The 21,533-nt window shown below is 42.9% G+C and overlaps 1 protein-coding gene across 3 annotated transcripts in view; it reads left to right on the top strand.

Annotated features, from left to right (window-relative positions):
• LOC118229712 (cAMP-specific 3',5'-cyclic phosphodiesterase 4B-like) overlaps window positions 1-21,533 on the top strand; it is a 110,812-nt gene that overhangs the window by 22,679 nt on the left and 66,600 nt on the right. Inside the window, exons 2-3 of one of the 3 annotated variants that reach the window (XM_035421962.1) lie at window positions 215-347; window positions 7,418-7,659. In XM_035421962.1, the coding sequence (XP_035277853.1) occupies window positions 306-347; window positions 7,418-7,659 (284 nt within the window). In that variant the 5' untranslated portion in view covers window positions 215-305. Of the gene's footprint in view, window positions 1-214; window positions 348-7,417; window positions 7,660-19,643; window positions 20,117-21,533 lie in introns of those variants that run through there. The other 2 variants (XM_035421963.1, XM_035421964.1) reach the window with 2 other exon arrangements.

The following is a 21,533-nucleotide window of genomic DNA, read 5'->3' on the forward strand; positions in this document are numbered from 1 at the left end:
TGTTTAAATTGAAAGCAACCTCAATTTTGCCCCTGTGTTCATGTTTTTTCACTCTTGCTGAAAATCACACCCCACTTCAATTCACTTTCGATCAATAATTCATGTACAAACATCAAAAACACATTCTCTCTCACACTCATACACTCCCTCTCTCTCACACACACACATACACAAACATAATAATTACAAATTACTCCCTCTTTCCTATGCTCAGGTGTGCAGGTGGAGCCGGCAACAGTAGATAGGGCGGAGGAATTGACAGAAGCGTTCCGTCCGTCCGTCTGTCAGTCTGTTCGTCATCTGGGATGAAGAAGAGCAGGAGCGTGCTGGCGGTGTCTCCTGGTGATGTGAGTATGGCAAACTGGAACAGTGGAATTTCCTGCTAAAGCAATAATCCTTGGTGTAGTGACATGCACCATGGTCTGGAATCATTCTGACAGTGCCAGGGATGACTGGCTGGGAATCCCTCAGGGCAGTGCATAATTTACCATAGCATTGTCCGCAGAGGGAAGGGTATTTAAGTGAGGTCTCTTTGGTACAACGATTAAGCTCAGCTCATAGGCTGTATGCAGTGCCAACTGGCAGCAAGTGCTTTAGAGGTGCCAGAATTGCCACAGGACATTGTGAAGATCGGAAGGGCCTACAAATTTGATTAGGCATGCCATATTGTGAGAAATAATTATTTTTTAAACAAGCGGTGAAACTGGAAAAAAAGAGAAGCATTTATATTTTTTCCCTCAGTCTCTGCTAGCACATTTTTTATTTTCTGACAACAGAGATATCAGCGCAGATAGCTGACACCTGTCATAAATGTGGCATTTACAGTGTCACTCATAAGCTCAGGAAAAAGGCGAATGGGAAGATCGTTAAAGGTTGGCGCTTTTCACAGGGACAGCTCTCTGTGGCTGATGTGTAGCTGCGCATGGCTGGTGGGGATCCTGCATGAGTCAGGATACAGAAGCAAAGGAATGAACCGAAAACGCTTTCGCTCGCGTGATGGAGCTGTGGATGCTGATCTTGTGACCAAGCGCAACAGACAGACCCCTGACAAGGCGGGCTGCCCAGGAAAAGGTCACCTGACCCATCTGTTCCCTCTTGGAAGATGGTAGACTGCCAGTGGGCGATCTGACACCCTGCTGGATGTTCATGGCTCACTGCTCGGTAGAGATTTTCATTAGTCAATAGATATGTATTTGGTAGCATAGGGATGTTAAAAACGCTTCAGAAATGAAATAGTTATGCTCATTGTGTTTTTCCCCTGTTGAGAGTCTGTGGTGCGCTATTTTGCGCCTAGTCTCGAATATCCCCAAATGTCTCCTGTTACGTGACCTGGCAAGCTGTTCCATGCGACTACTCCTTGTTGAGACATTGTCTGTATGTCAGCACGCTGGCTCCAAAGCTGCGTATGAGGCCAATGACAAATAATCATGTGCTAACTTCTAACATATGTGGTTTTCTTTGGTCTTGATCTTTTGTGTCTTATTTTCTAAGACTGCTTTCTTGAGATTTTGGTGGCTAGTTGGTCTTACCAGTTAGTGTGTACTCTAATTGTGTACCTCGGTACCTTCTCTTCTGCAGAATGATGCCCTCTCTGTCCAAAAGATTGGTGTGAAGGATGATGGTACTGTCCTGCATTGTGCACTGACCACCAGCTTAGCTCTGCTAGCATGCTGCACCCAGAGCATAAATGTCATTCAGGATATACTGAAAAGAATGGCTGGGAGGTCTCACAAATATTGAATGATGCTCTTAACAGGATGCAGGACAGCATAAGTGATATTGTGTAAAAAAAAAAGTACTTTGTGTGATAAGTGTTCACCCCTTCGTATTTTCATGTATTTTTTGCCGGATAGATACTCTCTATGAGTGTAGCAATTACTTGACAGTTGCAAAATACCATTTGTGTGAAACATTGCTGGATTATTCATCAGTTCTGTTACCACCACTGACTTGTCCCTGGAGCATGTCTGGATACAAGTTTTTAATTTCTTCTCTGGTTTATGAGAAGTTGATTTGTTCACAGGTAAATTAATTTTTTATTCTCCTGTGTTAAATGAGCCAAGAAGCACTGTCTTCCATTTTTTATTATTTTTTTGTGCCCGTGGCAGTCAGTGAATACCGTTGCCATGGTAACCCGAAGTCCCATTCTCATTCATGTTTTCTATGTTGGAACTCCCCTGGGTTGCTTCTCAATTAGAATAAACCCTATCCCCTCCTCACACTGTACCCCCATTGGATGCTTTTGTCTGTCTTGTTATCCATCCTGAGTTCCCCCTGCAGAGGTGTGACACTGATGGAATGTGTGGATGGTGAAGGTGGGCATTGTGCGTAGTTGTGCCTCAGGATAAGTGCTGTAACTCCCAACGCATGCATTTTGCAGTGCACTTAATAATTTAGGCCTCCACACAGCCTTCGGAGCTTGGTTAGTCAGGGATTGCAGTAATGACGTCTTCATTTCTCACTGCCATGTTTCCTCAGGCTTCATCCACACTCATCGGACCAGTGTGCAACTCGGTGTTGTTGTGTTCAAACATAGCCCTTTATGAATATTTATCATGAGCCTACAAAATGGAACACTTCAGACGTGGTGCATTGAGAGCAATGACAGAACTTCCAGTGTTAAGGATACAGAGCTGACCTTATGTTTCGTTTATGTTTTATTTAGAGATCTTTGGGCATATGCGCATCTCTTGCTTTATTCAATCTCGCATTCATTGGTTTTGAGTGACAGGTTTTGTCTTGTGTATGCCATGGACTACATCTCCTGCCTCTGCTGAAGTGGGCCGTCTGCTCTTAGTCCTACTGCAAAGTACAGCACAGGGAACAAGACTGATGGCGCCACCAGCATTGTTCCCTCGCACTGCTTTAAGAATAACTGAACCTGTCTAACCTGTAAAAAGATACTCGGATGCACAAAAGGGGATAGTTATCTACTTTTTTTGTGTGAAGCAGCTTGGGAGAGTGCCTTTTCATGCTTCTCTGCCCATTGTCTGAGTTCTCTGGTAAGCACAGATGCCCAGTGGCGTGCGTCATGCTTCCTGCTCTCGCCAAAGCGGAGTGGCAGTGCTGGGCATTTGCCAGCTCCCTGGCGAGCGGAAGGTGCCATATGGGGAGCACTGAGTGCTGTGTCATAGGGCCCAAATGCAGAGGAGCCTACCTCTCCTGTCAGAGCTCAAGCAGAACCGACTTAAGGGGTAACAACAGGAAGACAACCGAAAAAGGTATCCAGCCCATGGAGATTTTTATGTTTTCTCCCCACTCCCCTCTTTTAGTGGTTACTAGTTGTGGGACATTCTACTATTTTCTCCACAGAATGACAAGCTGATTTGTTCTTGCCATTAGTCAAGTACTTTCTTTGGTGCCTTAAGCCCATTTTATAGCCGCAGACCCGCTTAAAGGTGTCACAGAGCATTTTCTGCAACATTATTTCACACAGAACACGGGGACAGGAATAAGTGAATAAGCATCCGACCGCTATCTGTCCCCATTCCAATAATTACCAGGCTTTAGAACACTGGCCACAGACGTTGTTTTATTTGGCTATTCTGGGACACAAAGACATAAAAATAGATGAGACTGGGCTACATCTTTGAAATCATGGCCTAAAATTGCAAATTGTTTAGCCTTAACGGCATAAACACAGGATTATTTAGCCTGTGTTTACAATCAAAGAAGTCTACTCTTCCGTCTTCGACCCTGCCCACTCACCTGCGAGTACCCGACCAAGTCACAGACACGCAAATTCATTAGAAACTACTGGTAAATTTTAATTCAATCAATTACTCAGACCGGACATTGGGCTAAATTGTCTGGTCGGGACCACAAACCAAACATGTACAAATAATTTGAAAACCGAACAAAGACCAGACCTCTGGCAACCCTTTCTGCATAGCCAGAGGCAATATTACTTACAGGTCCAATGGAAAACAAGTCATCTCTGCGTCACTTTTCATCCCCTTGGCAATCTTCAGCTGACGCCACTGAGGAAAAGCAATTCCACGGTTACAGTAACTCTAGTTCTTGAACAAGCCCTGTCAGCTTGTCTTTTTGCTTTTCTGTATCTGGGCCATTACAGTGGCTAGCTAGCTATAGCAACTTACACCTCATTGAAATCTGATTACAAACCACAGGCTCTATAGGCCACACCTACCCCTCTCCCCACTCAGAAAAGAGTGCCATGCCCAGAAATGTCCAGTACAGATGAAGGGGCGCAAATTCAGCGAAAGTGCGTAAAGACAGAGATTGCCAGTGCATCATAGATATGCCTTATTATGGTTATTTTTATAATATTTTCAAGTTAAAAATCCTGCATAGTATGCCTGTAAGCCTATAGGTTTGTGTCTCTCTTATGCACTGAAATCAAGGGGATGGAGGACAACAACAATAAGATATGCGGCATACTTGGAAAATGCATGTGCTAAATGAAGTTAATGAGCTTTTGGACCTGACAACAACAACCAATGGTTGCTAACAACTTTTAAAAGAGAGGGTGACACCTAGGAAAAACAAATTTGTGAGTCTTCTGAAATACGCAATCTTGCCAGCTTACCCCTGCATTTGCAACTTGCTTTGGCCTAAAAACAATGGATGTGTACTACAAGACAGGCTATTGATTTGTATGCTGTTTTGTGACCTACTTTAACAACTATGAGACAATGTCTTGAATTGCTTAGAATAAATGGTGATGTGTTAATACAAGGCCAATTTTGCCTAAAGATAATAGCCTAGACAGTGTTTGCAATTTTAATCTTCATAAATGCTATTGTTTTAAAATGAAATATATTTAATAATAATTCTTAAACAACAGATTCAACTGCTTTTAAATGAATACTTGCTTGAGCATTAAATGCAAACATAGTATTTCAGTTTAGGCCAAGGAGATAGCAAAACATCTCTAAATGGTTGATCGTGTTTAACCTTGTGTTTTTTGTATAACAGTCATACTTAATGAAACTCTATATTTCTGTTTTAATTTGTGTGGTTGAGTGAACAGACACTTGAATTCAGCCCGGCTGAAACTAATACAAAATATAAAGCTACAGTTTGTCTGTACATACAAATACTTTTAGATTTATTTCATTCTGGCAGTTTATATTAGAGAGGAGCTGCTTGGTGTTGTGTCCCAAGACAAATGAGAATTTCCTGTGCACATGCTGAAACTAGCTAGGGTATTTTTTTCTCTTGATTATTACAGTTTGTTCTAGGCTGTGTGCTATATAGATGGTGTGCTATATCATGAAAAATTATATTTCAAAAAACTGCAGAGCAAGCGCAGATGGACAGCAAATCAGGCAGACAGCCTTACGCAGAAGTGCACACAATGACGCAAGCATCTTTCAAACATTCTGTGTGACTCATGTTCGAGGGTGATGAAATTCATTAAAGTTTTTCTAGCATTTCTCTCTTTAGCCTTGTGATTTAGATTGGATTTAGTTGCCTTTGGCTCTGTTGTCTCCTGTAGGAGAAATAGTTCTGACTCCTGAGCTGTTCCAGCTTCGCATGTGCTGAGCCTTACATTAACCCAGTGGGCTCGACAGTATTATTCATTTCAGTTGGAGCAGCTGTCTCAGATACATTATGTATGTGTTAAAATGAAGTGCCAGTAGCACTTCAGCCCAGTTATTATAAAGAAGGACAGAATGGTGCGGACCAGCTTGGACGATGATAATAATATGCCAAATAGATCTTTATCTGATGTTCTCCGCCACTGATGTTCTGCATTACTGTTTGTTGCCTGGATAAGTGCATCTGCCAAAAGATTATAATGTGAGCTCTGCGCTCCAGTGTTCCTCTTCCCTCTGTTTCATCTGTGTTGAAGTTTTCTCGGGTCAGATGCTTTCTATGCATAGCATAGGCCTGTGTGTTCCTGCTGTCCAATGGCTGTATTCCTGGATGCTCACTTCTACAAAAGCCATTGCAGCTGCGCTCATGCACGCATAAACACATGCCCACACACATGCCCACACATGCACACACACACACACACACACACACACACAGAATCATTCATTCACACGGACATTCACTCTCCCTCACTTGTTCCTGTGTCGTATGCTCCCACTTGCTCAGACCGATTGGCTGTTTAGGGATTGAAGCTGTGGTTTCTCTGTGAATCTGTAGAAGGTCACCACATCTCACTTTATGTTTTGTTGCTGTTGAGAAAGTCTCTAATCATGCTTAACACTGAGTACTGACTCCTCTGCCATTGTTCTGTTGGCTCACTACCTGCAGAAAAAATGCAGTACCTGATTGCATTATGTGTACATGAAATATGTATGTGTGTGAATGTTCTTACTGAAGATTATGAATTTATCTTTCATTCATATATCCCATCTTAACCCCAATAGCCAGCTGCGGTCGGTCAGGTGGTGCGCTGATCTCATAGATTGCATGCTAAATACCACCTCCACGTATATTTGTCAAAAGCATATGCCGTAAATTTTGTTAAACTAAATGTCACCCAAAGCATACCAGACTCAAACCTGTGTCTAGTTATAAATGTATGTTTTTCTCCACATATATTATATTAGGGGTTTGAAATCTTTTGAAAGCTTCTACTACTAAGGCTATTGTCTAGCTCTTGACGTTTATCAAAGAGAACAGATTCACAAGAGAGCTCATCTAGTTTGTCCTGCTACCTTTCAATGTCACCAGACTCTACAGAAGCACAATGAGCCAGTGGAAATGATGGAAACTGTTTCCTTATAAGGGCTATGATGGCCATTGACAGTAATAGGGTCTCCAGGGAGACAAGTGTTTGTTAATTTTTATGGAACCCTATTCGCTATCTACCAAACTATTTCTACCTGGAACCCATGCCAACAAGAAAGATGTGTTCCTTGCCAACTGTCCCAACAGTGTTTATATTTTTCCAGCTAACTTGTGATGACAGTAATGCTTACTTAACTAAAAGTGAGTACTCTTATTATTTACAAACTTTAGCTGTTGTAAATGAGGAAATAAATGTCTTTTAGAAATTTTGTATAATGAGGTTTTGATAAATGAATTAAAGTAATGTCCTGGTTTTTGTTCCATGTCTGAAATACATAGAACAAGCTCTGTGGTTGCAATTGTGAACTGTATTTGCCAAAGTCTGAGTGCGCCCTCTACTGTGCTGTAAAGGATTAACCAGTGTCCACAGTGTGCTTTTTGATCATCCCAGATTTAGGCCTGGATTGAATCAACATTAGTCCTTAACTTTGAATAACAATTAAAAGCAATAATTGTTTTCACAAGTAATCACTGTGTGGAGAGCTCAGAGATCTCTGTATCTAACTTGCCAAATTGTGTTTGTTTAAAAAAAGCGTAATGTTTACATTACTTCTAAGTCAAAGTTAAGGACCAAGTATTGACATGGCAGTGACAGACTCACCGTAGATTTTCATTGGAGTGTAACTCTTGTTCCTTCCCCCTCTAGGAAAAGAAAGAGCCTCCAGGTGGGGATGGTGGGCCCAGTGAACCCTCCCCCTCCCCCTGCACGCTGGGTGTGGACCTGCGCAGGGGACGTCGGCGTCACTCTGGTACCCTGCAGCTGCCTCCACTGTCATGGCGCCAGGCCGAGAGGGCCCGCACCCCGGACGAGGACCTGGTTTCCCGGCCAACCACACTCCCCTTCTTCCCCCCGCCGCGCATTGACATCACGCCCGTTGAGCCGGACAGGTGAGTCATGCCCCATTACTTCCTCTGCTCTTCCTTCTCCTCAACTCTCACTTTGGAAGTGAACGCTGACTTTGATCTTGCTAGCATTGGACTCCATATGGACCACACATACAGATGTTCTCCTGACTGCATATTTGTTTTTTTACCATGGTTTTGTCACAGTGTTGGAACCACACTCCCAGTTTATTCAGTGCTCCAATGGGAGTGGAAATGAGGACTTTTCTGCCTCTACAGACAGATATGTGGAAGGGTTTTGCTTATCCAACTAGTGGGAAGGACTTGCTTCAACCTTTTTGGTTTACCTGAAACGTGTATTATTTGTGAGAGGATAACCTGGCAGTCTTCTGTGGGGGGCAAGGGGAATATGTGTAGACAGTTGGCTTGATCCTGCTTGGATCACTGTAGAAAAGCTTAACTTTCATCATAATTTGGCTCACAGATTGAAAAGGAGAAACTCAAGTCTGTCAGTAATTAGAAAATAGAAGAACTGGAAAATAAGTCACGTTAACATATAATTTATTGGTTTCTGTACTAAAGAAAAACAAAATATTTACAAAATGCAAAGTAGCAGTTTTTGTCATTCTCTTAATGACTTGATATCATTTTATTGATTGCCTTAGAAAGTCTGAGCATTCATCTTAATATCATCCATACAGACATATATATACAGTACATACATAAAAACACATATACATCCATACATACATGCATATGACTGTGTGTGTGTGTGTGTGTGTGTGTGTGCGCGTGTGTGTTCTGTGTGTGTTTCTGTGTGTATGTGCGTGCGTGTGTAGTTGCAGGACAAGGGGAAGGGTAATTGGTGGCTGGTACATTCCCACACATTGGCACCACCCTTTGGCTGAGTATGGCATTTGCATGCTGCCTCATCCAGAGATTAAGGACACATGTAGCTCATTTTCTGTTGCTAATAAAAGTCACTCCAGCCCTTTTGTCAGTTTGAATACTGGTGTAGGAAAGCATGTCGGGTGAGTATATTTGGAGCTCAAACTACGTAATGTTCTAACTCCTGTTTATACCTAAGATTGTGTGTATGGCTTAATGGATTTAAACTGTGATTTTTGTTTTTGTTGTAACAAGCTGCCTGCTCATAGAAAGATATTTGGAAATGTCAAGGGTAGACATTGGGTTACACATTTCATTGGGTTATACATTTTTTTGGTTTTCTTGTGCTGGAAGATTGAAAAAAAACAAAACAAGTTATTTCTCCCTCTCCTATTTGCTGCTGTTTTGCCTGGCAATTTTATTGCACAAAACCCAGCCTGTCTGTGTCTCACCCTGGGCCGTTCCACCATCGGAGGAAAATAGTGACCAATGCCCCCTACTGGATAAGGTGTGCACTGTGCAATAAAATGGCAATAGTACTGTATGTGGGGAAAATGGAAGCTTTACTACAGCAGCCAATTCAGGCTAATTTAACCCTTTGATGGGAAGATAATGATAGAACAAGAAGACAGACTGCCCTTCCCCATATGGAGTTACAAAGTAGCCCACGGCTGTAAGGCCAGGAGGGCAACACGGATCACATGTCTTTGCAAACCTTTAAGAGGACAGTCTCGAGAGAGAAATGGCCAAGGACAGACTGGGAGGGACTAGTTGCACCATTTTGCGTGGGTCACTTCAACGGGTCGAAGTTTGTCCCATGACGAGGCAAACAAGAAACAAGCTTTCACAAAAGAAATTTTGAGCTGATTGGGGTGAGTCTCTAGGCCTGGGCCCAGAAGTACCATGGATGGGCTTTTGAAACTACCACATCCCCTTGGGCCCAAATGTAGGGGTTGATGAGGCTTACAAGGGAGCTTGATTCTTCCATGCTCTTCCTCACAAATCAAATTGAACCATCAGTTTACCTAACCTGAAGAACTTGGAGCTTCTAACTTGATGTTAGAAATTGTGGAGATATACCAGGTAACAAACAAGAGGTCCAAGAAGAAGAAAAGCCTGCACTGCAACTTTGAACATGAAGAAATAGCCCAGCTTTCAGTTCCAAAGGAGAGCATACAGTCCCCCCTCCTTTTGTATTTTGCTTTTTCAGATTGCAATAAGGAAGCGGAGAGGGTATCAGATAGAGAAGAGATCACAGGTGAGAAAGTGCCATAGTGGGGATCAAACCCCTGCCTGCCCATGGGGTTTGTATATTGCTTGAGAGCTACGAACAGTGCCACACATCTGGCCTCTGGTGGCAATTTATTACCCCCATTTTGTCATAAAAAGTCATCTGCTGTACTATGTGGATAAGAGAAAGGAACATATTAGAGCTGTTAGTGACCCAGAAATATGTGCACTGATCTCTTGGGGGCACATCTGCGGATGGAATGATTTAACATCATTACACTGAATAAGAGTTTCAATTGGTTAGTTATTGGTAAGAATTGGGAATTGAGTTTTTACCATATGGGTTGTTTGCTGTCTGTGGTGTGCTGCTGGTGTCCACGGGTTTCTCAGTCTTCAGGCTGACAAGGAAGAGGACTACTGGACCTGGAAAAATAAGCATCCCCCATCTGTTGTTGATTGATCATGTCGAGGAGATGAAAGACAGGATGACAATGATCCGGCCTGTGATAAGAGAACATATGGTGAAAGCTCAACAGGCTCAATTGAAAGAGTCTAACCGGGGATCTCAGCCATCTGAATTCAGACCTGGAGATAAGGTTTTAATATAAGTACCAATCATGGAATACAAATTTCTGCCCACTTGCCAGGGACCTTTATGATGTCACATACCTTACGCAAAAAGGTATCCCGGAGGCTCAAAAATACCCAGATAAATCATGAATTTACTAAAGAAGTGACATGTATGAGAGGGGCTGCTATGTGCCTTCTGTTCTCTTTGTCATACTCAGTATCAGGATGTTGATGTCTTCGTGGGACCAGTCCTGAATGTTGCTCACGAGCAAGATTTGAAGGAACCGGTGAATCAAAACCGAGATAGGTTCTCAAATGTGCCTGTTCGATACACCTTCATACAACATTCTGACCAAGCCTGAGAAAGTAAGCCTTATAGTTTACAGGATCCCAGATGCTTGCAGTCAAGCGGTCACAAAGTATGTCTCTGCAGTTGGAGATCATTTAGAAACCGCACAATGAATTGGTTAGTCCTGTAATGTTGGTACCAAAGACAGACAGAATCAGACAATTCTACAGTTCTTACTGAGCTGCATAAAAGTGATGAATATCCAGTAATGAAGGGTGTGATAGTTCAGCCTGCATAAAGCCCTGCCTATGTTACAATGCCTGATGGTCCTCCATCCTCACCAAGCTTATGTGGCTACTTACAAAGATGACATCATTTTGCATGGAATTGACCCGTAAAGTAGGCCACAAATTGTGTAGGTGGCACTGTGGTGGGAGAGGCTTACAACAGCCCTGTAGATGTGCCAACAAGTGTGGAATTTGGTTTATGCTGTCAGATGAGGAAATGTGTGAAGCCACAGCAGAAAAGGCTCTGGGCCATTCAGAGCTGGCCACAACCCACAATGAAGAGGCAGGTAAGAACCTTCACAGGGTTCACAAGCTATCAAAGGTTTTTTTATCAAACCATAGTCGCCCCCTCGCAAATTTCCTTAGCAGGATCCCATATTGAAAACAAGCAGCTCAGCATGGCGATGTGGACAGTCAGCAGAAGGCTTTCATACTCTGAAGGAGAACCTGTGCATGGTCCCACTGCTGATGATGCCAGAACTTACCTTGGAAATGGTGGCACAGACAGATGTGTCCTTGGCCTGTTGCAAAAGCATCAGATGTTAGAAAGTGTTTTTTGAGCTTGTAACAGTTTTTCTTGCCCTGGTTGGGTAAAGCACATTGCATGGCAGATGCCCTGTCAGAAGGGAATCCCTGTGGACATCATACGTCCCTGACATTCTGAGCTGGGTTGGTGGGAGGGGGTTTGTATGGCTTGTTTTGTATGTGTGTGTGTGTGTATATATATATATATAAATATGTGTGTAAACACACACAGTGTAAGTATTTGGACAGTAACACACAGTGGCTGTGCACTCCAGCGCATTGGATTTGAAACAAAACAATGAATATGAGGTTAAAGTGCGGACTATCAGCTTCGATTTGTGGGTAGTTTTGTTGGGTGATCCACTGGGAGTTTTTTTGCCTCCTGTGATTGCTATTTGGGGGTTCAGGCCTGGTGTTTGCTCCATTTGCTATACAAATATCATTGAATTGAATTGAAAAATGTTTGAATTGCAGCCCTTTTATAAATAGTCCTCCCATTTTGGGGGACCAAAAGTAATTGGAAAATTTCCTGCTAAGTTGTTTCTTGGCCAGCTGTGTGTTGTCGTATTAGTTCATGCACAAGAATGCTAACAAAAGAAGTAGAGTTTATTCAAGGTGTCAAATTTGAATTTGGAATTTGTTGCTGCTGTCACTCATCATGAGGACGAAAGAAGAGTTCATGCCAGTAAAGCAGCCCATCATTGGGTGGAAAATTTCAAATAAATTGATCAGGGGCATCGGCAAAACATTGATCAAAAGATGCAAGATTTCACTGCTGAGCTCAGCAATAGCGAACAACCAGGTAGACCATGGAAGACCATTGTAGTGGATGAAGAGTGCTCAATTGTGAAGAAACAACGGTTTTCAATTGTCAAACAGAACAAGAACACTCCAGGATGTAGGCATAGATGTGTCAAAAACTACCATAAATAGAAGGCTACACCAGTGTAACCTCAGAGGATTCACCGCAAGGTGCAACCCACTGGTTTGCCTCAGGAACAGAATGGCCCAGTTTGCTAAAAAAAAAAGTACATTAAAAAAACTGCACTGTTCTGTAACAAAGTCTTATGGACAGATGGGACAAGTATTACCGTGTAGCAAATTGATGTAAAGAGGAAATTGTCGAGAAACAAACAAAGGAACTGCTCAAGATCCAAAGCTCCCCGGCATCTGTTGAACATGGTGGAGGTCGTGCTGTGGCTTGGGCATTTATGGCTGCCATTGAAACTGGCTCAATTGTTCGCAGTGGATCATGTGTCTGCTGATATCTGTAGCAGGATGAATTATGAAGTGTACAGAAATATCTTATCTGCTCAGATCCAACCAAATACCTGAAAACTCATATGACACTTAACTTTTGCAGAAGAACAAGGACCCTCAACATAATGCTAAAGCAACCAAGGAGTTTTTCAGAGGCAAAAAGTGGAATGTTCTTGACTGACCCAGTCAATCACTCAACCTGAATGCAATTGAATATGTGTTTCACTTTGCTGAAGACAATACTGAAGGAAAAATGCCCCTGAAACCAACAGGCAATGGAGATGGCTGCAGTACTGGCCTGGCAGAGCATCACCAGGGAAGATACCCAGCGTCAGGTGATGTCAATGGATTGCAGACTGCAGGCCATCATCGAATGCAATGAATTTGCAAAAATAAAATAAAATAAAAAAAGTACTAAATATTATTGTTCATTTGTCAGAGTACTTTTGGTTCCCATAAAAATGAACTGCAATTTCTACACTGTTCACCCAATATGGATCTAAATACCCTTAAATTAAAGCTGACGATCGGCACTTTAACCTCATATTGATTGTTTCATTTCTGATACAATGTGTTATACAATGTGTTGGATTAAACAACAAAAAAATTGCGTCACTGTCCAAATATTTACGGACTGCAATGTCTGTGTGTGTGTGTGTGTGTGTTAAAAATCACATATATCTTGTTGGTTGAGTAGAGGTCCTTGTTTCTGGAAATCACAATTTACTGAAGCCAAAATCAATATTTTAGATGAGAAGACATTAAGGGTACACTCAGGCAAACTAAAAGAAAACCAGCCACTAGAGGGTAGTGTTATTTGTAATTTGTGTGCAGTAGATTTGCTTTTCATTTGTGGTCATTTTACATTTTCATTTTAACTACTTTTATTGCTTTGTATAATTTACTGGTTTTAGGCTATGCCTACAGTTTAGCATCAATTTATCATAACTCTAACCTTTTAAAATGTTTTTTAAGTCACTGTTTTGTTTTTATTCTAAGAGCGACTTGAAGAATGGAGGCTCATTAAATGTGTCTGTTCACAGGCTATACAGGCTGCTCTCCCGTGTGTACTTCTCTTTGTCAATGGCATAGTCTAGGCCCATCCTAGTCACCCTGGCAGCCTGCTCCCTCTGTTTCTGTGCCTCCATCTTCATTGCCTCCCTCTCTTTCCTCTGCCATGGCTGGATGGGTGCAGACTCCTCCAGGACGATGGGGAATGTGGGTGGTGAGCAGTCGTCCGGGAGTAGGGCAGGGGAGGTGGGCCAACGGGAGGTACCGTGCTCCCATCTCCCGCGAATCTTGGCCTGTGAACGAGGGGCAGGCGTACTTCCGCGGGACCTCTCTCTTGCCAACTGTGGGGCGGAGCCAACTGGGGTGTTGCCAGAGCTACATCTTGGTACCAAACTTGGGGTGCTGACCCCAGGAAAGGTCTCGTTATCAACGCAGTGCTGGAATCCAGGCTCGCCCTCCCTCTTGCTTTTCCCTCTTTTATGCTTCTGTGGAGGCATGTGGTTGTCAGACCTGGCCACGAGCTTGTTGTTGACATCAGTTTCATGGGTGTGTTTGTGGAGCTGGAAGGGGCTGGACTTGCTGGTTTTATCCCCAAGGCGGTGGTAGACCCGGATGGACTCCGCTATGCGCTCATGCAGGTGGCTCTTGGGCGTGGTCACTTGGGGCTTGGCTCCTGCCTGCTCTGCCTTGCTTTGCCTTTTCCTCTCAGCAGAGGTGGCTGAGTGGCCCGCATCACCATCGACCCTTTCCTGCCCTGCGGGTTTCCTGTTCGCACTGCCCCTTCCATCTACATCTGCCTTTGTCCTCCTCCTCTTCCTCATCCCTGGCGCCTTCTCTCTTTTTCTTGTTCGTCCCCTTTTTGTCGGCGCTGTCCTTTCCCTGTCCAGCTCTGCCTTGACCTCTTTTGCGGTGTCAACGCCAGTTAGGTTGCGCGGTTCAAAGAGGTTAGGCTCACCACTTTGGGCCTCAGGGTCACCACGGGCCTGGGTTGGAATCTGCTGCCTGGGTGCTGCTGTATCTCTGAGGATCGCTGTTTCAACACCATGACTGTCTTTCAAATCCATGTGATCTCTGAGCCCAAAGAGACAGGATTCGCTGGCATTCCCCAAGAGTTTGCAGGGCTCCTGTACGGACTGCATCACCTGGGGAGCTGCTCCACATACCATTCCCCTGACAGGAGCATAAGTGCTGATGGGCTGTGGTATGGGGGGTTGCACCCAGCCAGGCAGGGGCCTTAACGAGTAGATAAGAGCTTGGGGCTGCCATGGTGTCCAGTAGTTTGTCGGCATCACAAGGTGAGCGGGGCCATAATACCCTAGAAAAACAGTACAGGCTTTCCATTGATTGTATTTGATCCTCCATTTTTAACATACATATAAATCTTAGCAAAGGGTTTTTACAATAATGTTCAGTTATTGTCCAGCTGAGCAAAGTTTTAGAAATCTAGCTTTATGATTTATTGGCAAGCACACAGTATCTTGCTAGCTCACAAGCATGGAGATGATGTGATTGAGCTCTATGAATTGTCATACTGTTTACTCACTGCTTAATTTCTAGGAGACACGGTGTACATTTGTTTGAGTCTCCATCAGTGTAATTTGACACAAATAGATCTACTATCTACTGTAGTTAACCTACTGGTTAATGTTTTACTTGTTTTACTTTTTTTTAAGTGAGTAAAAATGCCATATATTAGTTAACCTGAAGATTAGCCCAACTCTGAAAGGGGGTGTTTATTAACAAACATATTTAAAAACTTTCCAGTAGAAAATCAATTTGCTGTATCACTGGAAGTGGTTGTAATCAAAGTAGTAGTTATCATCAAGAGATAATCAATATTTGGTCAACTGTTAAAAAATCTATCATTATCATACCAATACAATGTTAATTTTGCAGGTATAACAAACACTACAGTCCTATCCATACTCTACCAACATCAGCAAACTGTAATGTGATTGAGACAAGTTTTAGCAAATCATAATTTTTCAGGGCTTACTTACCCCTTGCTGAATTTAGATGTACGTTGTTGTTCATATGTAAATTGTTATTGTCAGTACTGTCTTTTCAACAGGAGGCAAACTTAATTGAAGATCGTTTTAAAACACTTTTACGATTTTAAATGCTTCTCAGTGTTCCACAGACTCTGTATCCCTCTGTGATGTCACAGAGACAAATGTACTTCTGGAATGCATTTATATTAGAAATGTATTTATAAATATACAATTTACCTCGTATCCATGCAACATTCATGATGTGCTTTATATGAGAGAGAATGTTTCCATGGAATCGGGATGCTTCCACTGATGTCACAATGACAGCTTAGAATGATTTCAGAAGCCAATCAGATCTAGGCCATGAGTTTTTCTAGCTCCTTTCCTTTTGTTCCTGTGGTGCTGAGACTGGAAGAGGGTGATATTCTCGCTGTTTTCTACTGATTTCAAGTTAACATCTTGTTGAATGTCTTCTGTTCTGTAAATTATAAATTGTGAGCCTACATTCAATAAAGAATGTATGATTTCAATTGATTATTTTAATTGACTTCTGTTTTAATAAATTACTTAATCTTTAAGACCTAGTTACTGCAGACTGACCAAAAAAAATTGGTGATTTAATTCATAATTGTCATTTTCAATAATAATTGTTAAATGAAATCATGTAAAAAATATTTTATATGTAGGTGAAGTGAGAGGTTCTAACACATAGAGGTGTGGTCATTATTCACAGTGCTGGCAATAAAAAGGTTTTCTTATCTTAAATAAGAATTGCTTGAAGTAATAGGCCTGTGAGTGCTATGAGGTAGTTAAAATATGTATTAGTTGTTATATAAGAATATTTTATTTTATATTTTAAATGACTGTGCCGGCTATTGTTTTGCTTTTTAAATGTTTAGTTCTGTAGGTAGTCTTTTTGTTAAATGTTTGAAATTATGAACGCATAGCAAGTTAGTATACAAATTTCCCTTTTGGAGTGCTCTTTTCAACTGGGATATGCACCATTGGGCAGCATAGAAAGATTTTGTTATTCACTGGCACATTTTGACATTTGGCAATGATGTGACTCATAACATTTTAATGTGTTTTCAGTTGCAGGATATAAACTTTGCCAGTTTATTTCAGTTCATATCAAAATTGCTAACAACATATTTTGCTACCAACATATTCATCACTTATGAAATGTCGGGTTTATGACGAAAGGCCAATCAGTGAGTAGTTGATTCTTCAAGGCATTTGGTGAATTAGTATCTAAGTGATTAATCATAGGTTAATTATTTTTGTGGCTTTTTTCAAAATTGTATTTTCAACAGAAAGTGGTTTCACAAAATACTTGAATTTACTTTTTTTATGTTCTATTGAGTCTGGGTGATACTGTGATGTCACAGTAACCCATCACGTGACCTAGTGATGTCAGAAGAATAACCGTACCAAAGTAAGAAGAAATGCATATTTTAGTCACGTTTTGTCTTTTAGTACTTGTGTTTATCCTTAGTTTATCTTTCGGAAATGTACATTGTAGTGATCCTGTATTTGCTGAAATTGATAAAGGCCACTTTGCAATGTCTGGATAGGAGCATACTAAATGTAATGTTATTGAAACCTATTTCATAAACTCCAGCTGCAAAAATGGACAAAATAAAAAATGTAAGCTGTTCATAGTTAGAAGCAATAGCCTGGTTTATAGAATATAAACAAATGTGAAATAGGTATAATAGCGAATAAAGTAGAATACATGAAAATAATATTTGAATGAATATTCACCAACAGATTTGTTCCGCCTTACACACGATCTTGTGTGTGTGTGACCTATTTTAAGGTGAGAGGTGCGATTCACAGGGGAATAAAATCCATAGTGAAAATCCATGGTTAAAAAAATTTAATTTCCCCTTTTTCATCATAATAGACAGCCAACAGTTCTCTACTGGATTTATGATATTTGGGAGGTGAGCAGCTAGTCGCTGATTATTTTTGGAAAGCAATTATGTCAACAGGGCACTGTTGTAGTCTCTTGAAGCACCCCCCGGCACACCTCTTCATCCGTTCTGTGTGCCCTTCAGTCAGCTGCCAGTGATGTAGTTTGAGGTTAGAGGACAGAGGGCATGGGTTGGTTGTGACAGAGCTGCTCGGTAAAAGTGACAGATGTGTGCTGTGTGGATGTGACAGCTCTACTGTGGATTTGACTGGCCTTTTGGACAGAGGAGCACTGGCAATCCCACTGGAGGATGTGAAACTTCCCTGAACAGGACAGACTTTGGGTTAAAAAAAAAGAAAAGAATTTTCCATGTACTTGTCTGACTTGGCTCCTTATAGTCTGGAAGGACAAGTACCCAGAAACGACGCATCCATCTTAAGTCACATGACACAATATTTTATAATCTGTCCTCAAAGGGTATTTTAGGGTTTAGAGAATGCAGTCTAGGATATTGCACAGCCGAACAAGAATGAAGAACTGCTCATACAACGGAGCTTACTTTGTATCAGACAACCTTGAGAAAAGGCTATCTTCCAAACCAGAAAACCCTCTTTCAATTGCTGGGGAATGACCTTTTCCATTTGGTGGAAGTGTAGGTGTATATACCTGCTCCTGATGTTGTTTAAGTTGAAAGAGTATCCTTCATTACTTTCTAATAACAGTCGGTCCAGTGGTTACATATATACATACGTAGTATATACTTAATTTCCCCGGGGCGCATCTCCAGGTGTCTGCCAACCTGGGCTATAAGTCTCCTGTGACTCTGGCAATGGGCTGCACCCTTGGTATGAGTACCAGCTCAGGACCATTCTATGCCCTGGAAGACTTGGGGAAGTCATTGCTATTGCCAGCAGTCCATCCTTCATCCTTTCACCATGGTGAGTTGCCGTGATGATGGACACGGTTGATCCAGGGGTGTGCAGCCTGTGTGAATGCAGCTGCACCAGATACTAATGAGAAGGATTGATAGTTGACCTCCTTCCTTTCATCTGTGTTTTCGTTTTGTTGTTTTTTTTACTTTTTTGTGTAAGTAATCCTGTCACCGTAGAGTCAAGACTCTTTCTGAAGTTCCAAAAATATATTTTAAGGTAGATATTTATTATTTTTGGATTGTTTTGAGATGGTTAGGGTTAGGGTTTTCCCGTGAAGCAAATATGGAGCTGACAAAAGCCATAAAGTAAAAGGCCCCTCAATTTCTCACGATCACCTTGGGTAGAGTCCACTCTCTCATGAACAAGGTGTTCTTTGTTTTAGCTCAAGTTTGAGACCCATGGGAGTAAAACTATGAGACACATTTTGGCTCCTGCTGGACTAGGCTTAGAAGTTTATTGAGGGAGGAGGGGTGGTTGCTTTGAGAAAAGGTCACCAGCTATCAGAATTCATGTGCAGTTCCTCTCTGCCTCCCTGAGTTGTGCTGCTGCTCCACCCCTCATCCCTCTGACACATGAATGCTCCCATACCTGCTGTCAAACAGGTCATGAACCAATCAGTGTGCCGTCGGGCGGGGCTTCTGCTGTCGTGTGCACTGACTTCTGAAATTACATTCTGAGTGAATGGTGCGCCCAGGTGACATAACACTACAGCTTTGTTTCCCTTATAAATTTCCTCTTCGGGCATGAGAAGCAACTGGTTTTCCCTCTTTCAGAGGAGGTAGAGGAGGGGGGTGATGCCTCCTCTGTCCCTTAATATCGAGATGAGGAGAAGCGCAGATTCGAGATGCTAATGAATATTTCATTAGGGAGGATCCTGGCAATGAATGGAGCCAACAGAGCTCCAAACAGACACACTGTAACAGGGTGGGGATGATGGAGAGAGAGAAAGAGAGGGAGAGTGAGAGAGAGTGGGAGTGGGAGGGGGTAGGAAGAGAGCATGAGTGAGAGGAGAAGAGAGGGAGATACAGAGACTAGGGTGGGGAGGGGAGAGCGAGAGAGAGAGACCGAGAAAGGGGGTGGAGATAAGGGAGGGGGGAGAGAGGGAAAGAGCGTGAGAGAGAGAGAGAGAGAGATAGAGAGAGACGGGGGAGGGGGGGAGCTAGCGGGGGGTTGAACGCGAGAAGATTATTCTCCCTCCCGCAGCAGTGTCTGCGCTCAGAACAGCCTTCGCTCAGAGCCCGTGCTGGAGTGGCTCCGGCGAAGTGTTGCGCCACAGCGGAGCATAGCCAGCGCCAGCGCCGCGTCACACCGGCTCCCCGCTGCTCTCTCGCCCCGGCAACACCGCATGGCATAGGAGAGGGGGGCCCGCCCATCGCCAGACTCACCATGTCGGGGGCCGAACCCGGTCCGAGCGAGCCCAGGCCGGACCCCGCCGTCCGCACCTTCAAGGAGCACATGCGCCTGGAGCTGGAGCCCCCGAAACCGGCGGGGACACGGGCCGGCTCCCCCAAAATCTCCCCCCGCAGCTCGCCGCGCTTCTTCAGGAAGCCGATGGTGAACAAGAGCATCCGGCAGCGCCGGCGCTTCACCGTCGCTCATACGTGGTAAGCGCGGGCACGCGGCGGGGCACAGGGGCGCGGGTGGCACCTTTTAGAGGGGTCCACCGGCGGGCGCCGGTTTTTGCTTAAGTGCCTCTCTCTGACCTTTCCCTGCAGCGATGAGGCATTAAGACTGCATGCGCAGGGAAGGGGCACGATCGCTGCCCTCAACTTATTCATCCTGAGCTGCTTTACCTGTGCGCCTGAATATGATACTTACCTGTGTGTGCTAATGTGGCTAACTCCGATGATTCACTGCTTTGGGGAGGTCTTTTAAGAGGTCTGAGCATAGCTGTTTGGCTACTGTAACTAGTTTAATCTGAGGGGTTTTTCTTTCTGCTTATTTGTGTTTTTAAATTTAAAGGCTTTGCCTAGTGGTCTTGGCTTACCGATGAGTGTGTCCTGTTGGGTGCTCAGGTTATGAATTGGTGAAAATGGCAGTTTTTTTTTACCAGTGTCAATAAACAGTGTGTTGTTTTGTGCATTTGTGTGTGGAAATACAGCTTCTTGTTGCTTTTGGATATAGATTGACCTAGTAATCATTGACCGCAAATACATATGTAAAAGTGCACTGGAAAATCATTGAAAATGTTATGTAGGCATTTTTGTCCACGTACACAAACATGTGCTTGTGTGTGTGTGTGTGTGTGTGTGTGTGTGTGTGTGTGTGTATACTCACACGTACACATATTTGCATGAAATCAAGTTGTCCTAAACATGCATTTGCATGAATTTGAATTGTTTTGCTGCACAGGTAGAGGGAGCAGCCATTGGCTTTTGAATACCTTGAGGAGAGTTCCTGTTCATAGTTTCTGAATAATCGTTTAATCCATTTAGAAGAAAGTATTGTTAATTGCTGGTCGTTCTGGCTAAATTTTGTTTTTATTTTCTTTGCTTAATGAAAGAGTCGTGACTGTCCGCTTTATTTTTAGATTGCTAATATGAGCCTCTTGAAAGTCTGTGTTTAAGTGTGTGAAATTGTTTGGCAACAAACCTGAATTGCAACTAACAGCAATCGATATAAATGGGGAGCCACCACCCATCCGCACATAAACACAAACAGAAACGCATGCATTTTCCTGAGCTAGATCCATTTAGTGAATTGGGGTTGTTGATGAAGAACAATTTTAGCTTTGTTGATTTATATTAGCAATGCATTCTGCAAAATTATTTTAAAGCAGTGCCTATGTGTGTTTGTATATATGTGTGTGTGTGTGTGTGGGGGGGGGGGGGGGTGCAGATGAAGACTTTTATGCCATATTATTTTGTGTGTCTGTATGTGTGTGTGCGCGTGCGTGTGTGCGCGTGCGCGCATTCTGTGTCGAAATGACAAAAGTGGGTAAGGGAGCTGCAGCTACTGATGTTGAAACCAGTTCATTCCAGTCTGCGTGGTTTTCCAGCTGGGTGATGGGGGTTCCGTGGA

Source organism: Anguilla anguilla, chromosome 6 (assembly GCF_013347855.1).
Source record: "Anguilla anguilla isolate fAngAng1 chromosome 6, fAngAng1.pri, whole genome shotgun sequence".
NCBI classification, from domain to species: domain Eukaryota; kingdom Metazoa; phylum Chordata; class Actinopteri; order Anguilliformes; family Anguillidae; genus Anguilla; species Anguilla anguilla.